General features: G+C 38.9%; 1 protein-coding gene across 1 annotated transcript; it reads right to left on the bottom strand.

Annotated features, from left to right (window-relative positions):
• Nucleotides 1-233: 233 nt before the first annotated feature.
• LOC130743602 (uncharacterized) lies at nucleotides 234-21,384 on the bottom strand. Its single transcript, XM_057595842.1, has 12 exons — nucleotides 21,348-21,384; nucleotides 20,724-20,831; nucleotides 20,579-20,636; nucleotides 20,198-20,485; nucleotides 19,191-20,119; nucleotides 18,915-19,103; nucleotides 6,518-6,965; nucleotides 6,235-6,365; nucleotides 4,571-5,879; nucleotides 4,103-4,156; nucleotides 1,263-1,659; nucleotides 234-401 (listed from the first exon to the last, which is right to left on the bottom strand). The coding sequence occupies exons 1-12, from the start codon at nucleotides 21,382-21,384 to the stop codon at nucleotides 234-236; spliced, it is 4,116 nt and encodes a 1,371-aa protein (XP_057451825.1).
• Nucleotides 21,385-24,778: the final 3,394 nt, after the last annotated feature.

The following is a 24,778-nucleotide window of genomic DNA, read 5'->3' as shown; positions in this document are numbered from 1 at the left end:
CTGGTTCAGTTTGGATGGATGTGGAAGAGGTGTAAATTGGAGTGGAAGGCATGGCTGTGGTAGCTGTTTGGATGGTGGATTTAGGAGCTTGAGGTTCAGCTTGTGTTTCAGCTTGTGTTTCAGGTTGAGTGGGTGCTGTTTGGATTGAGGTAGGCATGGAGGTAGATATAGGCATGGGTTGTTCAGGAATAACTACTAAAGCAGAATCAGAGTTAATGCTTTCAGTAATTACCTTACTTGGACTTCTGATGGATGTGGTTGTGGTAAGATTTTGCAGCCCTTGCTGGATCAGAAGTTCTTTTAGATCTCCTTTCACGTTGAACTTCTGAAGCAGGTTCAGATGTTTGCTCTGCAACTGCCTCTTTCAGCTGAAGGGGACCCCTCAGAGGAAGCTTCCTTCTCTTCACAAAGGGAACAGCATCAGAATCAGTGGATTCTTCAGCGTCTTATGCTTCCCTTACATTCTGAATCACATTCTGGATGATCTCATGGTCATCCTGCTCATCTTCTTCTTCCTCAAGAGTAACTTTTCTTCTCTTAGCCACAGGAATATCATCATCTTCAGTTTCCTCGCTTGAGGAATCTTCCCATGTGTCTTCAGAGCTTTCAGATTCAGACACTTGACGTGGTTGAACTAAGGTTCTCTTGGAAGGTTTTTCAGTAGAGGGTTCTCTGATGATCACAGTCTTGGATGCAGCTTTCTTCTTTGCAGGTTCCTCTGTCAGAATCCCTTTGCCCTTAGGATCTGAAGGCTTGCTGCTTGTTGCCCTCCTTGATTTCCTTGTTGCCAACTTAGGAGGACTTTCAGGAAGTGTCTTGACAAACTCTTCAAGAGTGATAGGATCTCCTTGTCTTCTGAGCATCCGCACATACTCCAGAATACATGCTGGATTGTCCTTCTTGGACCAAATAGGAAAATCATCAATGGGGTAGTTTCTCTTACGAACCTCATCAGAAGTGTCTTCTCTGGGAGCAACTTGAACTTTCTCAATGATTTGCATTTTCTTCAACTTTGTGCCATTGAGAGCATCGCCAATAGACATGGCCAGATCTTCGTGAAGTCCAAGGTCTGATAGGGTCTTGACAAGCTTATTCTGGACGAAGGTATCTGACAGCATCCTTCCATACGGAATGTAAGATATGAACCTCTTGTTCTCAGAACCAGTTGTAGTCCTTGATTTCTCAACACATTCCTTCCGATAATTCAAGAGAAGGAATGGAAGACAGATAGGTTCGCCCTTAGAAATGTAGTACATGATTACCTTTTGAGTTGCATTAAGATTTTCAGTTCCACCAGTTCTGGGGTGAATGCAGGTAAGGAATATCTTCTGCCAAATCTTCATCTGAGGCTTCAAGTCCTTTATATTGTACTTGGTTTTCTCCATTTCCCAGTGGTCATAAATCGCCTTGTTGACCACGCTCCTCATCCCAGGAACATTTGCATCAACGTTCTTAATCCTTTTTCCTTGCTGGAATTCCATACCCAGCAACTTTGCAATGGACTCTTCTGAGATTACAATCTTCTTGTCCAGCACGTGAGAAACAACGTAGTAGTCGTTGCAGACAGCGTTCTTCCAGAACTCAACAACCAAATTGGTGTAAATCGGACCATCAAGTCTATTGAGGTAGCCAGACCATCCTTGTAAGTTGACCTGATCCCTGATGTCGAACCCATGTTCAGCCAGATTGTCGAAGTCAACTCTTGCTTCACAGCACACATTCAGTTCTTCTACTTTCTTGGCACAAGTGACTACATTTGGTGCATTCAGAATCTTCTGTGCTTCTTCGAATCTTTGATTCTCTTGATCTTCGGCAGTTTGTTTGGAAGAAGCAGAAACATTTACCTTAGGTTTCCTCGATTTGCCCATGATTCTCAGAGAATGAGGTTTAGGGTTCAGAGAGAAGGGGGAAATGTTGGAGGAAGGAGTATGAATGAATGCAATGCACACGGATAGTTTCAAAACCGTAAGTGTAAGTGAGTGGGAGATCGTGTGTGACAGTGCATATAGTGGGTTTAATGGTAACCGTTGACAGTTTTAAGAAATTAAAGGCAAAATCAACGGTTATAAAATAGATAGTCTGAAAATAGCATAGTAGAGGAGAGTAGACATCATCATTATAGCAGATATACCACGCGGAGAAATTCTTGGGTGGAGACACACCCAACACATCACTCTTAAGCACAACCACTAATAAATTTACACCTAATCAAAATAAAAACAAAACTAAAATGAAATGAAAAAAAAAGAACGGGCGCGTCTCTCTAACTTCTCATTTGCCGTTTCTTCCTCTTTACTGACGACAACACAACTGCTTTTGTGTCTTCTCATCTCCGTCGACGGAGGTCGTCTCTTACCAGCAGTCTTCCAATAACATATTTGTTATTTCATACTTTTGTTTGATATGTTTCCAATTCATTCTGACTTTCTTCTTAATACTTTTTCTCAAATTTTTTTTTATCACATTAGATTGCCTTGCTCCTTTGATAACCCACCCCTTTGATAACCCACCCAGGATCCAAAGATACAAGTTCTTGTCTGCAATTTTGTGATTAACGTAACCAAGTAAGCATTCCCTACTGCTTTATCACTTTTGAGTAATGTTCGCTGCCAATGGAGATGTGACGGGCGTGCGGTGCAACGTGGGAGACGGAAGAGATGGTGGGGAAATTAGATCTGAAAGTGCCCGACAGAGAGACTGTGGAGAGGACGAAGATCTGAAAGTGCTACCCAGATGAAAATGATACGGTGAAAGAGAAGAAAGGTGAAGATGAAATGGGAAACAAAAGAGAGAGAAGGGAGAGAAACGTGGATCTGACTTGGAAATTAAATTAAAAAACTGATTTCATAAATTCTAATTAAAATGAGGTTTAATGTTTTAAGTGGTTGCGCTTAAGAGTGATTTGTTGGGTGCGTGTCCACCCAAGAATTTCTCTACCACGCGACTCAAGGAACTATGTCACAAATGAAGTGACACGTGTATTGTTGCCTACCACCGAAGTTTAACCGGTGGGTTAAGTGCTTCTGATCGAGTAACTTCTGAATGAGGTAACATCTGATGACTTCAGAGGTACCAGGGTCAGGTTTTCAAGAATGAATAAAAACCTATCTTCTGCTAACAAGATGAAGATAACAAGATAACAAATCCAATGAGAGAAGTTTGAAGAAAAATGTTCAACAAACTTAGTGCTAAATAGTTGAATTTTAACTGGATAAACTTTTATTTTAGCGACTTTGTTTTTAACCTTATATGTCATACTTTTTGCTCCAAGACATACATATCAATGTTGACTTTTATATATGGCTATAGTTACTATATTGCAGTTTATGATAATTGAACTTTTAGTATGAAAGTTAACTACTGACGTAGTACTGATTATATTTATGCTTAAAATGGTTTTGTGTGTAAACTTCCATTGCACAAATGGCCTATCCCTTCAACAGGTTAGACATACCTATTTTTTTATTAAATGAAGTTGCTTCTTTAAGTTAACAACGAAACCAATGAATACATAATAAGTTCATCTTTAACATTTTACATATAATAAATTAAATAATCAGATACTTACACGTACAAATACCAAAACCCTATAAAACAAGAAAACTACCCCACCTAATACCCCCTTGAAAATAGACTTAACAAAACATGCCTCATTAAAACCTTTCTAGGATAAAACCCCCTTGGGAAAACCTAGCAAGGAAAAAGAGTACCTATTTTGAAAAGTCAAGACGAATTTTCAAGGGTGTTTACAACGAAAACTAATACTCAACCCAAACCCAATTGGTAAGCCTTCCAAAATCAAGACCAAACCTTCCACCAAATTCTTAATACAGAATTTGTACCTCCAGGAAATAACCAGCAGAGGTAGACTTGTGAAAAAGGAACCAGGAAGCAAAAGCCATTCTAATGGGAGCTCACGAGTTTGCATCAATCAAAAAAACCAATATCCTCCACCAAAAGAGAGTGTTGCAACACCATCACTTAGAGTACAAAAAAGGCCATCCATACTTCATTTTAGTTGAACAAATCTGTTATTTAACTGAGCAATACAAGAGCACGGCTAAAAGATCCATTCAAGCAATGTACACCTAAAATCAATTACCATTTATGAGAATCCATGCCTTCCATTAAATGGTACATAGGAGACCTTCCCCATCTGGAGATTCATTTGAAAATAAACTAACTACCATAAATATTGAGTTAACATAAATCATAAAATTACTATTTATCATAGTATTTGCTTAAAAATTGTCACTATCTAAACCTACCTTTATACTAAATTTAAATAAGGGGACCAACATATATAATTAGCAATTGACTCATCTTCATACCTCAGCTAAAATTTTTGAATACTTCTTTGTAAACAACATTTTTTGTGTGCTCCAAAGGCGGAACTTCTGTCTGGTCAACATAAATTTTCAATCCATCCCTTGATTTCACACGCGACAACGCAACATATAGTTGACCATGGGAAAAAACAGGTCTCGGTAAAAAAACCCCCACTCGAGACAACGTCTGCCCTTGACTCTTACTAATTGTCATTGCAAAACAAACACACACCGGAAATTGCCTGCGTTGAACTTTAACATGTAGACCACTATCAGAAGGAACAATAGTCATGCGTGGGATGTATGTTTTTGTGCCAGCTTTATTTCCATTTAGCACTTTCCCATAAATCAAATTTGGTCTAAGATCCAACACAATAAGCCGAGTTCCATTGCATAACCCAGCTGAAACATCAATATTTCTCATTAACATAATGGGCGTTCCAATTTTCAAACACAACCTATGATCAGGAAGTCCAGATCCCTTAATGCCGTTCAAAAACTCAATGGTTATCCAATTTGCATCAATGGCTACATCTTCATCAACTTTGACTACACTGTCTGAACTTAAATACACTTTTTCTTTGCCAGGTACTATTGAAAGCACAAACTGGTTCACACTATCAACAATATCCAAAGTGGGAGCAAGAATAGCTTTATCAATAAAATATTCCTCATCAAAAAATTTCCTTTGAATATCAGGGTAGGTGGAATAAACTATACTTGACACAGCATCATCTTTAAAGGGAACCATCAAGTCATGTGGAATATCTAAATCACATTCACCATCATTGTAATCACCCAAATTACCATCACCAATATCAAGTATCCACTTGCTAAATTCAACCAATTTTTCACAATCATGTAAAGAATCATTCCCATGCAAACGCATATTCTCAGTAAGTTTTAAGACTTTGCAAAATTTCCATAGTCTTGATGAGTTAATAGTAGCCATTACAATTTCTTCCCTACTTGCTTTCTGGATAATAGGAAGAGTTTGTCTAAAATCTCCCCCTAAAACCACAACTTTTCCACCAAACGGCTTTCCCCCACCATAAACATCCCCAACTTCCATTATATCACGCAAGGTTCTATCAACAGCCTCAAATGCCCACCTATTAACCATAGGTGCCTCATCCCATATAATTAAACTTGTATGTTTAAGCAACTTTGCCTTGTTACTACCCAGCCTAATATTACAACATGAATCCTCATTTAACACAAGTGGGATACTAAATAACGAATGTGCAGTCCTCCCACCAGGTAACAAAAGAGATGCTATACCACTGGATGCAACATTCAACACAATCTTCCGCTCAGATCTTAATCTATAACTTAGGGTTTTCCAAAGAAAAGTTTTTCCTGTACCACCTGAACCATAGACAAAATAAAATCCTCCATCTGATTTATTAACTGCATCAATAACCTCATCATACACTTTCCTTTGACCATTATTCAACTTCATCAAATGGATATTATGTTTAACTGACATATCATCAATGTCAAATCTTAACTCGTTAAACAACATGACATTCTCAAACTGAGGGACTTCATCTGAAATAGTGTTTTCCCATTATTAACTAACATTTTTTCAAGCTCAACCAAACAAAGCGTCTTCAAAGTCTGATCATCCAAACGCAATGCTAGATAAAATAAAACAATTTATATAAAGTCAAAATAACAATTACTTTAACAACCACAAAGAAATGACATGTACAAAACATAAATATATACATGTATATAAACAAATACATAAATAAATAAAAAATACCTGGATTGAAAAGTAATTTCCTTCGCTTATAAAGAATTCCATCGGCTAACAACCTCCAAGTTTCCTCAAAAACTTTTCATGGTGTGACAATTGAATTAGATAATAGCTACACCATAAACAACTTTCTAACAGACATACCACCTGACAATTCAGCACAATCAATTAATCCATCAATAAATTCTTTATCATCCTCTAATAATCCCAAGGCAGAACATGCTTCCTGAAAGCTCACTCGAACAACACCATCAACAGTTCTCAAATCGGCATAACTTGTGCATCCACATTGTAGATTTAACAATAAACGCAAATAATATACCTCCCCACACCCTAAAGGTATAAAATTCATTCTTCCAATGGAAAACCTCTTTTGCGTGGTCGCCACTCTTTATCTTTAGGATGCCAAACAAATAACTGCGGATACTCAGCATATGTCAAATGCCTACCATGTTCATATATCATATTAGCAACCATCCACCCAGTAAACATTGTTTCAGACATCTGACCTCTTTGAACGACCCTATCAATTGGTTCTTCATTACCATATAATACAACTTGTTTGTTGGGCATATGAAAAGGTAACCGCTGAACGGGAGGCCAATGATCATGAATACGAAATGAAAATGATCTCCAAGCAGCTTCACAAGCAGACAAATAACGACAATCATAATATTGTTGGATCTCATCAACCTCCGGCACATTTTGTCCTTCATTACATTCATTTTTCATTGAAACTGTAACCCGATCAACTCCTTTGTTGATATACTTAAATAAGTATTTGATGCAATTCGATTTGTTACAATATTCAATGTTAATGTGGGCTTGGTACTTCATCAACAATTTTGCATTATAAGGAACAACATACCCATTATCTAATTGAACATCACGTCTTTCAACAAAAACACCAGTGTTCCTCCTTCGATATGTCGGATAACCATCAATGTCAAATGAGGTCTTATCCACATATTTCTTGTAAGATCAAGGTTTGATCAGTGGTTGCATCTCTATGTTTTGATGATTACAATTAAGGTTTGTGATGATGAACAATTGTGGTACCCTAACGTTTGTCTTTTTAAGCTGTGACAAACAGGTTCTGAATCTGACCCAAGCCTATTCGTTCAGAAGAAGAAGAACCAAGGGTTACTAAAAGGAGAGCTCATTATCCTACCATGTTCGTTCTGAACAGTGGCAAATACTTCAGAAGTTCTGAAGATGGAAGCTCTCAAGAAGATCTGAAGAACTCAAGTCAGAAGTTCTGAAGACCAGATGTTCTAGTGGAACGGTCCAGAAGCAGAAGACTCAAGTTCTGAAGACTTGCAAGAAGTTGGTTCTGAAGACCCAAGCTATTCTAGCTCTGACGATCAGAAGTTCTGAGGAACTTGTTCAGAAGCAGAAGTTGCATGGTCAGAAGACTCCAAGCTTCAATCTGACCATGATCAGAAGCTTCACCTACATTCATCTGAAGCTCCTTGATCTCAAGTCAACCGGTGAGAGGACAGGTCGCTATCACAGTACAACATCGTACAAGTCTCAGTCTGTCCGCCACCTACCTTGTACAGCCTAGCAGTCTGATATTACAGAATTGCCACTCCAACGGATAAAACCCTAGCAACGGCTACATCACAAGTCTTGGAGTATATAAAGGCTGAAGAAAGAAGAAAGAAGCTAAGAAACTTTGCTGAAAATATTCAACACATACGAACCATTCTCTTAGCATTATTTCTTCACTGTTCTTAAACTTCTGAGTTTACTATTCGCTTGTTAGAAGCACTTATTGTAAACCCGAAACCTTTTACACATTTTGTAAAGTTCATCAAGAGACCAAGGTTGGTCGGATCTTGAGAGGACTGAATCAAGGCTGATTCAGTATTTAGCTAGTCTTAAGAGGATCGGTAGATCAGCTTCTTAAGAGGATACTAGTGAGAAAATCAGTGTATTGTTAGTCACTTAGCAGGTTGCAAAGTGCAGTTGTAACACTCATTGATTTTAGTGGATTGCCTTCATCAGAAGAAGGAAGAAATCACCTTCACAGGTGGACTGGATTAGCTTGAGCTTTTATCTCAAGGGAACCAGGATAAAATACTCGTGTTCTTTACTTCCTATTATTCAGCACTTAGTTTTTATCTTTGAGTTTTGAAAATGCTCAAAAGTATACCCGAGATTCAAAAACTCTATTCAAACCCCCCATTTCTAGTGTTTTTCGCACCTTCAATTGGTATCAGAGCTCCGGTTCTGATTTTAACACCTAACAGTGTTCAGTGATCCAGAACCTTGTGTGAAAAACAAATCATGGCCCAAGCCAATACTTCCGCTGACAACAACAACAACAACAATCAACTCAGAGCACCAATCTTTGATGGTGAAAAGTTTGAGTACTGGAAAGATAGAATAGAGTGCTATTTCCTTGGCACTGACCCAGATCTCTGGGATATGGTCATTGAAGGCTATACTGATCCAGTAGATGCTTCAGGAGTGAAGATCCCCCGTTCTGAAATGACTGACGCTCAGAAGAAGCGTTTCAAGGATCATCACAAGGCGAAGTCCATGCTATTCAGCTCAATATCATACATTGAGTATGAGAAGATCTCTGACAAAGAAACTGCTAAATCCATTTTTGACTCCTTGGTCATGACACATGAAGGAAATGAAGAGGTCAAGGAAACCAAGGCTCTTGCTCTCATACAACAATATGAGCAGTTTAAGATGGAATCTGGTGAAACCATTGAGGAGATGTACTCAAGGTTTCAAACTCTGATTGCTGGAATCAGAGTGCTAAACAAGGGCTACTCTACTGGTGATCATGTCAAGAAGATTATCAGAAGTTTGCCTAAGGAGTGGAGAGCTTTTGTCACTGCCCTGAAACTCTCCAGGAATTTGAACTCGTTGAAGTTAGAAGAGCTCGTGAGTCATCTCAGAAGCCATGAGATTGAACTCAAAGGAGACAAGCCTCAAAAGAAAGACAAGTCAATTGCTCTTAAGTCAAAATCTGACAAAGCAAAAGCCTATCAGGCAGAAGAAGAAAATTCATCTGAAGAGCTATCAGATGCGTCTGATGATGAAGAGTTGTCTCTCTTCACAAAGAGGCTAAGCAAACTCTGGAAGAACAGACATAGCAAGGGAAAAGGACCAAAGAGAAGTTCAGGAAGATATGAATCTTCATCTGGTCAGAAGAAATCATCTGGAAAGGAAGTCACTTGCTTCGAGTGCAAGGAATCTGGGCACTACAAGAGTGACTGTCCCAAGCTTAAGAAGGACAAGAGACCTAGAAAAGTCTTCAAGAAGAAAGCCCTCATAACCTTTGATGCAACTGATTCAGAAGAAGCTGAGTCAGAAGAAGATGAAGCTGTGGAGGCTCTAATGGCTACCACTAGCAGAGATGCTGAAGCTTTAGAAGATGATTCAGACTCTGAGAATGGTGATGAGGTATTCTCTGACTTTTCTCTATCTGAGCTAAGAACTTCTTTATCTGAAATAATGAAGAAACATGATATTTTGCTAAATAAGCATAAAGAGCTTAAAAAGAAGTATGCTGCTAAAACCAGTTCTTCAGAAGTTCATGAGAAGTCAGTCTCTGAACTCATGGATGAAAACTATATTCTTGTCAATGACAATGTTGTTCTTCGTGCTAAAAATGATGTGTTAGAAGATCAACTTGCATCATCTGATGTTAAGTATGAGACAAAATATGAGAAAGCGTTTCAAAAGTTCCTTGCAAAGGGCATAGACAGAAGTCTTATGGCTTCAATGATCTATGGCATGAGCAGAAATGGGAACAGTGGCCTTGGCTACTTTCAATCCATGAAAGCTAAGTCATCTGAGCCCAAACGCGAACCATTGCATAAGCATTTCGTTCCCGCTGGCACGGTCATTCCAGAGAAGGTTAAACCAAAGGTGGTGAAACCAAAGGGAAAGTTCAAACTTGACATGTCTAGATACTATACTCAGGTTCCTATGCATTATCCTCCTGTTGCACCCAAAGTTCCAAGAACTTCTGGGAAAACTAACAAGAAAGGACCCAAGATATGGGTACCTAAAACAAAAATTATTCCTGTTGCAGACATCTTATGCAGCTCAGTTAAGACACCTGTCATGGTACCTGGACAGTGGATGCTCGCGACACATGACGGGCACAAGGTCTATATTCCAAGAACTGACACCGCTTAAGTCAGGAGGAGACGTTGGCTTTGGAGGAAACCAGAAGGGAAAAATTATTGGAAAAGGTTCCATAGGAGATGGAAAAATTCCAGTTATCAATGATGTACTTCTGGTGGAAGGATTATTTCACAACTTGCTTTCCATAAGCCAAATTGCTGACAAAGGATACGATGTGATCTTCAATCAAACCGGATGCAAAGCTGTTAGTCAGACAGATGGATATGTTTTATTTTCTGGGAAAAGGAAAAATGATATTTACAAAATCAGATCCTCTGAACTGCTATCTCAGAAGGTCAAGTGTCTCATGTCAGTTAATGATGAGCAATGGATCTGGCACAGACGTCTAGGACATGCAAGTCTCAGAAAAATCTCTCAACTTAGCAAGCTAAATCTCGTCAGAGGATTGCCTCGTCTGAAGTACTCATCAGAGGCTCTGTGTGAAGCTTGTCAGAAGGGAAAATTCACCAAGAAGCCTTTTAAAGCAAAGAATGTGGTATCTACAACAAGGCCCCTTGAGCTACTTCACATTGATCTCTTTGGACCAGTGAAAACTGAATCCATTGGAGGAAAGAAGTATGGGTTAGTTATTGTGGATGACTATAGCAGGTGGACATGGGTAAAGTTCCTAAGGCACAAAGATGAAACACATACCGTGTTCACTAACTTCATTACCCAAGTTCAGAAGGAGTTTCAATCTTCTGTGATTACTGTCAGAAGTGATCATGGTGGAGAATTTGAGAACAAAGCTTTTGAAGATTTATTCAACTCTCAAGGAATCTCCCATAACTTCTCTTGTCCTCGCACTCCTCAACAAAATGGAGTAGTTGAGAGAAAGAATAGAACTCTTCAGGAGATGGCTCGCACCATGATGCAAGAATCAAGTATGGCCAAGCACTTCTGGGCAGAAGCAATCAACACTGCTTGCTACATCCAGAACAGAATCTCCATTAGACCAATTCTTGAGAAAACTCCGTATGAGCTATGCAAAGGAAGACAACCTGATATCTCTTACTTCCATCCATTCGGAAGTACTTGCTTCATGCTCAACACTACGGAGCAATTGGGTAAATTCGATTCTAAAGCTTTAAAATGTTATTTTCTTGGTTATTCTGAAAGATCTAAAGGTTTTAGAATTTATAATATTATTCATCAAACTGTTGAGGAATCCATCCAGATTAAATTTGATGATAAGCTTGGCTCAGAAAAGTCAAAGCTGTTTGAAAGATTTGCAGATTTAAGCATTGACTGTTCAGAAGCAAATCAACCAATGAAAAGCCCAGAGGATGTTGCTCCAGAGACAGAAGCATCTGAAGATCTTCCAACAACTTCTGATCCACTTCAGAAGAAGAAAAGAATAGTTGCTTCTCATCCAGAAGAACTGATCATTGGCAACAAAGATGCTCCCGTCAGAACCAGGTCTATGCTCAAACCTTCAGAAGAGACTCTTCTGAGTCTGAAGGGATTTGTGTCTCTCATTGAGCCAAAATCAGTTAATGAAGCTCTTGAAGACAAAGGCTGGATTCAAGCAATGCAAGAAGAGCTAGATCAGTTCACCAAGAATGATGTATGGACCTTAATGCCCAAACCCAAAGGTTTCCATGTCATTGGAACCAAGTGGGTATTCAGAAACAAGCTGAATGAAAAAGGAGAAGTAACAAGAAATAAGGCAAGACTGGTAGCTCAAGGCTACAGTCAACAAGAGGGAATTGATTACACTGAGACCTTTCCTCCTGTAGCAAGGCTTGAAGCTATAAGGCTACTGATTTCCTTCTCAGTAAATCACAACATCATTCTTCACCAGATGGACGTCAAAAGTGCCTTCCTAAATGGCTACATTTCAGAGGAAGTGTATGTCAAGCAACCTCCTGGCTTTGAAGATGACAAACACCCAGAGCATGTCTACAAGCTCAAGAAGTCACTCTATGGATTGAAGCAAGCTCCCAGAGCGTGGTATGAAAGGCTCAGCTCCTTTCTTCTACAGAATGAGTTTGTAAGGGGTAAAGGTGACAATACTCTTTTCTGCAGAACCTATAAGAATGACATTCTTATAGTTCAGATTTATGTTGATGATATCATTTTTGGTTCTGCTAATCCCTCCTTGTGCAAGGAATTCTCTAAGTTAATGCATGCTGAATTTGAAATGAGCATTATGGGAGAACTTAAATACTTCATGGGAATTCAAATAGATCAACGACCAGGAGTCACCTACATCCATCAGAAGAGGTACACCCTGGAACTTCTGAAGAAGTTCAACATGAGTGACTGCAACATCTCAAAGACTCCAATGCATCCAACATGCATTCTTGAGAAAGAGGAACTTTCCTCTAAGGTTTGTCAGAAGCTCTATCGTGGAATGATAGGCTCTCTTCTTTACTTAACTGCATCTAGACCTGATATATTGTTTAGTGTGCATCTCTGTGCAAGATTCCAATCAGATCCTAGAGAGACTCATTTAACTGCTGTTAAGAGGATCCTCAAATATCTGAAAGGAACTACTAACCTTGGCTTGATGTATAGAAAAACATCAGAGTATACACTTTCAGGTTTTTGTGATGCTGACTTTGCTGGAGATAGAGTGGAAAGGAAAAGCACCTCTGGAAGCTGCCATTTCCTTTGATCAAATCTTGTATCTTGGTCAAGCAAAAGACAGAACACAATTGCTCTATCAACTGCTGAAGCAGAGTATGTCTCAACTGCCACTTGCTGTACACAAACCATATGGATGAAGAACCATCTAGAGGACTATGGATTGTCTATGAAGAAGGTTCCTATCTACTGTGACAACACAGCTGCTATTTCACTCAGCAAGAACCCCATTCTACACTCAAGAGCAAAGCATATAGAGGTAAAGTATCATTATATTCGTGACCATGTTCAGAAGGGCACTCTATCATTAGAGTATGTTGATACTGACCATCAGTGGGCAGATATCTTTACTAAGCCCTTGGTAGAAGATAGGTTTTTATTTATTCTTGAAAACCTGAACATGGATTTTTGTCCAGAGTAAGGTTTTCTTCAGAACTTCTGACCCTGGTACTTCTGAAGTCATCAGATGTTACCTCCTTCAGAAGTTACTCGATCAGAAGCACTTAACCCACTGGTTAAACTTCTGTAGTAGACAAAAATACACGTGTCACTTCATTTGTGACATAGTTCCTTGAGTCGCGTGGTATATCTGCTATAATGATGACGTCTACTCTCCTCTACTATGCTATTTTCAGACTATATATTTTATAACCGTTGATTTTGCCTTTAATTTCTTAGAAAAACTGTCAACGGTTACCATTAAACTCACTATATGCACTGTCACACACGATCTCCCACTCACTTACACTTACGGTTTTGAAACTATCCGTGTGCATTGCATTCACTCATATTCCTTCCTCCAACATTTCCTCCTCTCTCTGAACCCTAAACCTCCATCTCTGAAAATCATGGGCAAATCGAGGAAAACTAAGGCGAATGTTCCTGCTTCTACCACACAAACTGCAAAAGATCAAGAGAAGAAAAGATTCGAGGAAGCTCAGAAGATTCTGAATGCACCAAATGTAGTCACCTGTGCAAAGAAAGTGGAAGAACTAAGTGTGTGCTGCGAAGCAAGAGTTGATTTTGATAATCTTGCTCAACATGGGTTTGATATTAGGAACCAAGTCAATTTGCAAGGATGGTCTGGGTACTTCAACAGGCTCGTTGGTCCAATCTATCACATTCTGAGAACAAGAGATTCATCTCTTACATTCCGTATGGAAGGCTGCTGTCAGACATCTTCGTCCAAAATAAGCTTGTCAAGACTCTATCAGATCTTGGACTTCACGAAGATCTGGCCATGACAGTTGGTGATGCTCTCAATAGCACAAAGTTGAAGAAGATGCAGATCATTGAGAAGATTAAAGTTGCTCCCAAAGAAGACACTTCTGTTGAAGTTCGTCGGAGGCATTACCCCATTGATGACTTTCCCATTTGGTCCAAAAAGGACAATCCAGCATGCATTCTGGAATATGTCAGGATGCTCAGAAGTCAAGGTGATCCAATCACCCTTACAGAATTTGTTAGCACTCTTCCTGAGAGTCCTCCTAACCTGGCAACCAGGAAATCCAGGAGAACAACAAGCAGCAAGCCCTCAGATCCTAAGGGCAAAGGGATTCTGATAGAGGAACCTGCAAAGAAGAAGACTGCTTCCAAGACTGTGATCATCAGGGAACCATCTCCTGAAAGGCATCTGAAGAGAACCTCAGCTCAACAACAACAAATGTCTGATTCTGAAAGCTCAGAAGACACATGGGAAGACTTCCCAAGTGAAGAAACTGAAGATGAAGACATGCCTCTGGCTAAGAGACGCAAAATTATTCTTGAGGAAGAGGAAGATGAGCAGGATGACCATGAGATCATTCAGAATGTGATTCAGGGTATAAGGGAAGATTCAGATGCTGAAGAATCCACTGATTCTGACGCTATTCCCCTAGTGAAGAGAAGGAAGCTTCCTCTGAGGGGACCACTTCAGCAGAAGGAACCAGTTGCAGAACAAGCATCTGAACCAACTTCAGAAGTACAGAGGGAAAGAAGATCTAAACGCACTTCTGATCCAGCAAGGACTGCAACTCTCACCAGAACCTCACCAATAAGAAGCTCAAGTAAGGTAATTACTGAAAGCATTAATTCTGATTCTGCTTTAGTAGTTATACCTGAACAACCCCTGCCTATATCTACTTCCATGCCCACCTTAACTCAAACAGCACCCACTCAAACTTAGACACAAACTCAAACACAAGCTGAACCTCAAGCTCCTACTTCAAGGATCCAAACAGCCACCACAGCCATCCCTTCCATTCCAATTTTCACCTCTTCCACATTCATCCCAACTGAACCAATACCTCCTTTCAATTCCTTCATTCAAGGTATTGTTCAACATGAGGCCACTCTGAGAACCTTAGTTCAACAGTTCTCTCCCAAGCCTGCATCCACTCCACACACCTTCCTCATAACCCAAACTGGTGAGATCCCTACTGAGAAAGAAAAGGAAGATGATGATGTCCAGATCCTTGAGCCGCCTTTCAATGTGAAGCCTCTCCAACAATTTGCTTCCAATTTTGAAGATCGGATTCCAGATGCTGCTGCGACCTCCTATGTGTCCTTGTCCAATTATTCAGCAGTCAACTCACAGGATCTGAGTTTCCCTTCACCTGAAAAGACTGTCACCTCAAGGCAAAGGCCGGATACTATCACTGAAGCTGAGCATATGGATGAATCAGATCACTCAGGCGTAGAGAAGGATCATGAGATTGAGTCCATTCCTTCTGAGCACATGGAAGAATCAAATGCTTCGAGCTCTAATGCTGCCAGAACTCCTCAGCCTGTTCTGACCCTGGCCACCTCCTTCCTTCCTCAGAATCTTCCTCAACTCATTCAGGAGTTTTCTGCAGAGGCCATCAGAAGGCTGAACTGGCTGTATCAGGTAACTGATAATCAGTTTGATGCCTCTCTTGTTGATAGTCTATGGTCTGCATTTGAGAGTTGGTCAGAAGGCAAAAGTCATGAACTTCAGAAGCAGCTTAGCAGGGAGAAAAGACTAAGAGTTCATGATGCATCTGAGAGGGCCTATGAGCAGAGGCAGAGAGTGCTGCACAAGGTGTGTGAGCCCATGAGACGAGCTATGGCTGAAAGACCATGTGTTGTCTCTGAATGTACTTCAGAGGATGTTGTGATGCTCTCAGCAGAGGAAGAAGAAGAAATCACAGATGGTATAGTTATTCTGGAAGATGCAGTTGGTGATGAAGTTCAGAAACAAGGGCAGATTCACGTTGATACTGTTATGACTTCAGAAGCTGAAGCTGCCACTCATCCACAAGCATCAGAAGTTCCCACTTCTGTTCCAGCTCCAGAAGTTGCCATTTTAGCTGCCCGGATTGACAGGATTCAAGATGATCAGCAACGATTGTTTCAGATGGTTGAGCAACAAGGACAAGTTCAGACTGAGTAGAGCAAGCAGATTGCAGAGTCCTCAAGCAAAATGGAAGCCATCATGAAATATCTTATGGACAATCTTCCTTCCACCTCCAAGCCCTGAATTTCTCATTTCTATCATGCATGCATTTATTCATTATGACTGAATTTATTTCATGCTGACCGTGTTAAGTTTTTCATTCTCTGATTCAATGCACCGTCCATTAGTAACTCACATGCTTTTATGATTGATAAGATTTATGCATGGTTTTCTGTTACTTTTCTTCTTTATATTCACTGCGTTCATCTTCCCCTTCACATTCAATTCCATTCTTCTCTATTCTTATCTCCTCCAAATCACCATGACTACTGTCAATTTGATATCTGAACTCAAGACTCTGGTATTCGATCAAGTCTTTCCATGGAGTGTCAATCTATCTTCTTCTCAGATCTCTCACGCTCTTGAGAAGATTGAGACTCTTCTGAACTGCTGGCTCACTTCTCATCAAACTCTCTGTCTTCAGAACCTTCAAGAAGTTCTGACTGACCTCCTGCGTCTGACCACTCGCCGGAAGGACGTTGAAGATCAGCTCCAGGGCATTTGCATGCTTCTGGAATATGAAGCAGTTAACGATGAAGCGGATCCAGAGGCGGTCCAGGAGACTGTTCACTCGAAGGAGGAACTGGCTACTCAGTTAGCCTCAATTGATACGGACATTCGTCCTCTCCACCTTCAACTTCTCTCCATGAAGAATTCTAGAGCTTTCCTATTTATCTAGGATTAGTCTTCTTCGTTCCTCTCGATCCTTTGTACTTCTTCTCCGTTCAGTAATAATAACATATTTTATTTGCCTCATTTCCTGTTATTGTTATTGTTGATTTTGTTTTTCACTCTTTTTGATTATGACAAAAAGGGGGAGTACATAAAATGGTTTTGATAAACTTTTATGGTTTTGATAAACTTTTATATTATATAAAACCAGTAGAGGAGAACAAGTATCAATACTTATAGCACATAGATATTGTCAAGCGTCTCAGATAAGGAATACATTTTGAACTAATCTTGCTTCTGACGTCTTATTCCAATTATATCTAGACAAGACTCTATGTTATTATGTGATATACGCTAAGTTCTGAACCATCACTTCTGATGAGTATACATCTATTCAAGCGTAAAATCTGATCACATAACCAGACTCCGAATCTAAACTATTCACCAATTCATCAAGTCATAGATTCAGGGGGAGTCAGGGGGAGACCCTAGCTCAGAATCAGGTGCTGCCCTTGATTCAGAAAGAGCATAGCAAACTGTTACACAAGGATAAGTTTAATCTCTGATCTTTTCTCTCTTGTGTATTCAGTTTATTGTGTAAAAATTGTTCATCAAAATACTTGTTTTGTCATCATCAAAAAGGGGGAGATTGTAAGATCAAGGTTTGATCAGTGGTTGCATCTCTATGTTTTGATGATTACAATTAAGGTTTGTGATGATGAACAATTGTGGTACCCTAACGTTTGTCTTTTTAAGCTGTGACAAACAGGTTCTGAATCTGACCCAAGCCTATTCGTTCAGAAGAAGAAGAACCAAGGGTTACTAAAAGGAGAGCTCATTATCCTACCATGTTCGTTCTTAACAGTGGCAAATACTTCAGAAGTTCTGAAGATGGAAGCTCTCAAGAAGATCTGAAGAACTCAAGTCAGAAGTTCTGAAGACCAGATGTTCTAGTGGAACGGTCCAGAAGCAGAAGACTCAAGTTCTGAAGACTTGCAAGAAGTTGGTTCTGAAGACCCAAGCTATTCTAGCTCTGACGATCAGAAGTTCTGAGGAACTTGTTCAGAAGCAGAAGTTGCATGGTCAGAAGACTCCAAGCTTCAATCTGACCATGATCAGAAGCTTCACCTACATTCATCTGAAGCTCCTTGATCTCAAGTCAACCGGTGAGAGGACATGTCGCTATCACAGTACAACATCGTACAAGTCTCAGTCTGTCCGCCACCTACCTTGTACAGCCTAGCAGTCTGATATTACAGAATTGCCACTCCAACGGATAAAACCCTAGCAACGGCTACATCACAAGTCTTGGAGTATATAAAGGCTGAAGAAAGAAGAAAGAAGCTAAGAAACTTTGCTGAAAATATTCAACACATACGAACCATTCTCTTAGCATTATTTCTTCACTGTTCTTAAACTTCTGAGTTTACTATTCGCTTGTTAGAAGCACTTATTGTAAACCCGAAACCTTTTACACATTTTGTAAAGTTCATCAAGAGACCAAGGTTGGTCGGATCTTGAGAGGACTGAATCAAGGCTGATTCAGTATTTAGCTAGTCTTAAGAGGATCGGTAGATCAGCTTCTTAAGAGGATACTAGTGAGAAAATCAGTGTATTGTTAGTCACTTAGCAGGTTGCAAAGTGCAGTTGTAACACTCATTGATTTTAGTGGATTGCCTTCATCAGAAGAAGGAAGAAATCACCTTAACAGGTGGACTGGATTAGCTTGAGCTTTTATCTCAAGTGAACCAGGATAAAATACTCGTGTGCTTTACTTCCTATTATTCAGCACTTAGTTTTTATCTTTGAGTTTTGAAAAAGCTTAAAAGTATACCCGAGATTCAAAAACTCTATTCAAACCCCCCTTTCTAGTGTTTTTCGCACCTTCATTTCTTAGGAAAAATTTTGGAACACCGACCATTTATCATGCACGGAGAATTTTTCCTACTACTACCACATGGACCATGGACCATGAACATAGAAACAACTTCAAATAGTTTCGGGCTAGCAACTGGATCAGGTAACTCTACACATATAACTGAATCAATTTTCTCTAGTGTTGTTAGCTTTGAACCAGGCGCTAACCAAATAAGTATATGGGCATGTGGAAGTCCCCTCTTTTGAAACTCAATGGTATACATTCCTATAAATAAATTAATCACTCATATAATATTTTTCAATATCTACATATATATATATATATATTATATTCAATTGAAATATTACTAACCAGCTGAGACTTTCCCAAAATATTGACATTTCCTCAAATCACGCATTAACTGCTTCACTTTAATATGAAAAACCCGACACGAGATATCAGGGCGATCATAGGCATTCAAGCCTTTTTCAGAAACACACCTTTGAATTTCAAGCCACTTTGGGTTGCAAGTAACAGTTATAAAAAGATCTGGATATCCAACATGTTTGCAGATTGCCATTGCATCTTGACAATTGTTAAACATATATCTTCTTCCACCAGTAAATGATGAAGGTAGAACTATCCTTGTTCCAACTGATGCTGAATCGACATCACCTTTCTCCATAGCCTCCTCCAATCCAGATAAGAAGTCCCGACGTATTGTCTTTTGATTACCCTTGATATATGATAATCTTTTAGCCTCAATCATCGAATAACAATCCACAAGAAATTGTTGGAATAATCTTCTACTACGCAATATAACTGAATCCTCTCTCATTCTTTCATGAATTCTAAAAGAAATAAATTCTCTCAAAGATACTCGTACTCTCTTTTTAAAAACACGACCATCTCCATCTTGGCGAAACAAAATATCTTCTTTATATCCATCTTCTCCATTAGGAAAAAGCAAAGGATATTGCAACGGTAAAAATGAAGTGTGTGTCTCATGAATTCTTCTAAGAGTACCATCCATTGAACTAACAACTATGTCTCGACCACAATCAGTAGAATCAAAATCACCAACAATTAAACTAGCTACCTCATCCACAGAAGGTAAATTGTACACTCTTGGGTCTTTGGGTCTAGCTCTAAACAATCTTAGAGAAATCCTTAACAATGGGTTGATAGAAATGAAATCACGTACCTTTCGAAATGATTTCACCAAGACATTACACTCATCAACCATTGCCAAAAGATCTTCAATTAAGGATTTGTTTAGCTTACAACTTCCATCCGAATTCCTAAACAATAAAACAAAAATATTAATAACATTAAAACATAATATACAACATTCATAAGAAAAAATAGCATTTACGTACCTAAAGTGTGAACTTCGATTTTGGATCTCATTCTGAGTATCATAAACATAAAGTTGGGCAAATTTAGGAGTCTCTCCCACATTTGGAAGCAAGCTACCAATACGATGATAATTTTGCCCACTAATAACAAATTGTGGTGGACCACCTCCGTCATTTAGACCACTTTCAATTTTTCCACCAAATGAAGTTAAAGCAAAAGCACTATTATAACTTCTTATATTTGCTAAGAATTCTCGACTACGAACATCATTTCCCATTATCAAATCCCATAATAAAGTCGGTGGCTTCCTGAAGAAAGGAACTAACACTTTTCCGTTTAGACAACACAGAGAAAAAATTGTGGGAATATTATTCTTTTTCTTTCTAACTCCTTCAGCATACCAATGCAAAGCCCCACAATACTGACACTCATACTTCATGTCTCCAATATCAGAATATTCTGCATTTAAATTCAATAACACTTACATGGAAAAATTTTCACAATCAACCTTTAATTACAAATTTATGTCATAAAACAATAATTTACCCTCAAACTCATCAAAATTTTTACTACAAGGCATATCATCTCGTTCACCATCTTCACTATCTTCACTTTCATCTCTTGATGAACAACCACTAAATGTTTGAACTTCATCTACAAATAGTTGCAATTTATTATTATTTCATAAATAGAAAGAATAGAACAAAAAATATAATAAACATTATTCAAAACCTCCATTAAAAAAAAAAGCAATTCTACTCTATTGATCAAAAAGTTAAGCGATATGCATAAAAATATTTACTTAAAAAAAATAATTGATTTTATTTTAAGTGAATTTTTTGAATAAAATAATTTTTTATTTAAGTTTGTCAATAAGTTTTTTTTTACAAAAGATGCAATTTAAAACCATTTGGAGATAAATATTTCAGGACCACAACACATTACTATCTTATATAGGCAATATAGGCGGGCTCTTAAAATTTTGTAATTCAAAATTTTTTATTAAACAATTATAAATGATAAAGTTTATCCCTAACTTTTACTGCTTATTACGAAGTTTTATCTAAAACTTGAGTACTTGTCAGTAAAACCAGCCTATTGCACCCAAGCTTAATAAAATGATATTTTAATCCATTTAACTAAACCTAACTATACATCACAACTGATTACCATCATTTAAACTCATATAAGAGACACCCTTTAGCATTGTTTCCAAAAAGAACAACTAAGAGAAACTAATTTGTTATTTACTTCAGACACACAACTTATGTATAATATAATACTTAATTATAAAAGATATCCCTTAGTTTACCAATCGGTTAGACATAATAAAAATCTACAACAGTAACTGAAAAAAATTGGAAACATGCAAGTACCAATCACCTGACACGTACTGGAGAGTGTGATAGATGACATATAAATCACCTTTGTAACACCCCGATTTCGGTGGCGTCACTTTAGTAACCAAAAGTAAACTTAATGCGGAAAAACGTGAATATATTTTTTTTTTGATAATATAAACAAGACTAAAATAAATAAACGCAAATGCGAGAGATAGCAGAACTAATACACAATATATAATACAGACCCGCTGTAAGTAACAACCTCGTCACGAGTAACCTCCAGTGACGGAAAGAAAAGTGTAGCGCCCGAAGGCAATATGTACAGACTAAAACTAAAGGTGAAGTGTCCGCAACACCATCCCTCAAAACTGAGAATGAGCTGGCCCATCGGCCTGAAACAAGACCTCCTATGTCCAACCAACTCTCTGTGATTCCCGTAAAGAAACCACACAAAAAGCTATAGGTGGGAAACTACAATGTCCCAAAAGAAACAAATGATGTTCAGAGCTAAGACTCTACTCCTACACTAATCCCATCTCGAGGAGCTCACACCAGCACTAAAACCTACATGCTAGCATGATCGTCGTCCGAATTCGAAATCCAGAACGACCTAGTCTATGTTCACCATCCGTCCTCCTCTTGTAAGGCCCTAAGTTCAATTTGGAACAATTTTATGGAAGTTTGAATAAAATTGAAGTTTTAGCTAATGTTTGATAACTGGCAGATTAGAACTGTCAACTTGTGCGAATTTTTAGAGGGTCTTAACGACTTCATTTGGGAAAACTTCCTTCATGATAGTTGTAGCCCTTTAAGTTAAGAAAATTCTCGATGTGGTTTCGTGTAAATCCGATATCTGTAGCTCCAGATATCCCTGTTTTAATGAGCAAAGGTCGGGCTGTACAGTACCAGCGAACTAGATGAGGAGTTTTTATTTTAATTCCGATTTTGCTTCTGTTTTTACATAGAAGGACTTGGGTTTTAATTGAGTTTAGACCAGATTAAGAACTAAACTGATGGGCCAAGGGTTCGGGCTTGAAAAGAATATTGAAACCCTAGCCCACTTTGCATGGGGTTTAGTCTAGAGGAGGGAAAACCCTGTTCTTTCACAATCAGAACAGAACCTGCACAAACTCACGTAAGAACAGAAAGGGAAGCATACAGAAGAGAGAAAAGAGAGAACTCGAGAGAGAGCAAGAGAAGCCGCCGCCGCCCAAGCGATAACCATCATCGTGTAGCGCGCGCAAGGGAGTGGAGGAGGTCGCGCGCGAGGGAGAGAAGAGGGACGGCGAGAGAAGCTAAGAACGTGGACAGCAACGTTTCTGAACCGTGTTCATCACCAAAGCTTCTTTTTTTCAGACCAAGAACCCAAGGTAAGGGCTGGTCCTAGGACTTGGGTAGTTTATTAGGGACTTGTTGCTATGTTTGTTTGTGAAGAATCTTGATTGTTGAAGGTTTGCTTGCTGTACTATTATCATATGAGACCTATGTGATTTGATTTTATTGCTGGAACATAGCTTAAAGCCTTGGGCTGAGATGGTTTATAGCTTAAACTAGAGGTGGAAGTTTCGCTGCCAGTTTCCTGTACTGGAGAGCGGACTTCAGAGCCCCTTTTTACCTGTTTAAGGTCATCAAATGAAAACGTGATTAAAATGAAAGTTGTAGATCTTCGAAATATCTTTCCAGACATATAAAAATCATAAGTTTTGGTTTAGTAATGTGATCTGGGGGTCGTGTTTAGTAACTGTCACACCTGCTGTTTTTCCTGTTCCGGACAGTTAGCTTTAAGGCCTAATATCACCTAATTCTGGGACTCAAATGAACAACTGTGTAACTAGAGAGTTGTAGATATTTAAAATAGCTTTCTAGAAAGGTATCATATGTGATTTTTGGTTGAAAGATGCATTCTGTGGCTCTATTTTTGTGAAAGTTGTTTCTGCTGTCAATATGTTGAAGTTGCGATGATATATTATGCATGAGTGAATGTTCTTGCGTTCCTTTACGTGGATTATATTTATTTTCTGAGTTAATGGTTCAAGGGTCGCTCACCTAGCCGTAATTCCCTTGTAACCCGTGAATGTTGTGTTGTGAAGGTTGTTGTATAAAGAATATGATAAGACTCTAGGATTGATTTTAGAGACTTAACAAAGAGAAAAGTGTAATAAACTCGCTTGCAAGTAAATGTGAATAATTGGACATAGGTCTGGTGAGGACTATGGACCATGAGAACGATGGTACCTTGCACGCGAGGGTGTTTTGTGGGTTGTACGGTGAGTCCCCACGTGATTGGCTGACTGCGGTCGCCTTGTGATTCTGTGGACGGACGGTGAGTCTGGCGGACGGTGAGTCCCCCCACATGATTGAGGGTTGTACGGTGAGTCCCCTCCGAGATTTGTTCATCTGCGGATGATCGTGATTATGGCCATGGAAGTTTTGGTGGGTTGTGTGAAGTGAGATTCCGTTAGTAACTGACTCTTTCCCATAAAAGACATATAATGTACTTATATTATATATGTTGTTGTTGATTTTGTCATTATCATTCTTTTGTTGGACCTGACCCTGCTTGTTTGCTATGTGTTTGTTTGGGGGGGGTAGATGGTCGTGAAGATAATGGCGATGACTCATTCTTGGGAGTTGATGCTACGTGACGTGCCAATACTGGAGGACGACTACACTTTAGAGGAAGAGGAAGAGGCTAAGGAATAGGGTTTGGGTTGAGAGTCTTTTGTTTTCTGTTGGGGTTGAGAGTTTCCGAAGTGTAGGTATCGAACAATTTTATTGCTTAAATTCGAATGAACAAGTTTTGATGTAATCTTTATTTTCATTCAGGCCTTTGTTTCGTACTCTTTACAGTTGGTTATTTAAAAAGTTTTACGAAGTTGGTTACTTCCGCGTGTTTTTTTGGAAAGGTTATGTTTCAAGAGTTTTTGTAAAATGAAAGGTTTGTCATTAATTGAAGATTAATAAGTGAATCGACGAAAACTCTTTACGAAAATTGGTTAATTAGTTACTGTGTAACACTCGAGAAATCGGGGCGTTATATTGTGGTATCAGAGCTCCGGTTGAGAAACCAGAGCACTAAGGGTTTTGGGTTTACGAGTTTCCGAACTCGTTGGTGTTTTTGTTTTTGATAAAGATGTTTTCAAAGCTTCACGGTGAGATTGGGTAGACTTGTTTGCTAAGATGTTTGCTTGGCTGTGAGATTGTCTGTAGTTAGTATCATTGCCGTGATACTTGAGACTAAGTGTTTGATTATATTAA

Source organism: Lotus japonicus, chromosome 3, assembly GCF_012489685.1.
Source record: "Lotus japonicus ecotype B-129 chromosome 3, LjGifu_v1.2".
In the NCBI taxonomy this organism is placed as follows: Eukaryota; Viridiplantae; Streptophyta; class Magnoliopsida; order Fabales; family Fabaceae; genus Lotus; species Lotus japonicus.
This window is presented reverse-complemented; position numbering and strand designations above follow the sequence as displayed.

Bases quoted from the DNA above. Each gene is read 5' to 3' on its own strand.
- LOC130743602 (XM_057595842.1), bottom strand. From the start codon at position 21,384: ATGCTAAAGGGTGTCTCTTATATGAGTTTAAATGATG. The intron at 20,832-21,347 runs GTAATCAGTTGT...AACTATTTGTAG, and splicing joins TTATATGAGTTTAAATGATG to ATGAAGTTCAAACATTTAGT. The intron at 4,157-4,570 runs GCAATTTCCGGT...ATGAATCTCCAG, and splicing joins CATGTTAAAGTTCAACGCAG to ATGGGGAAGGTCTCCTATGT.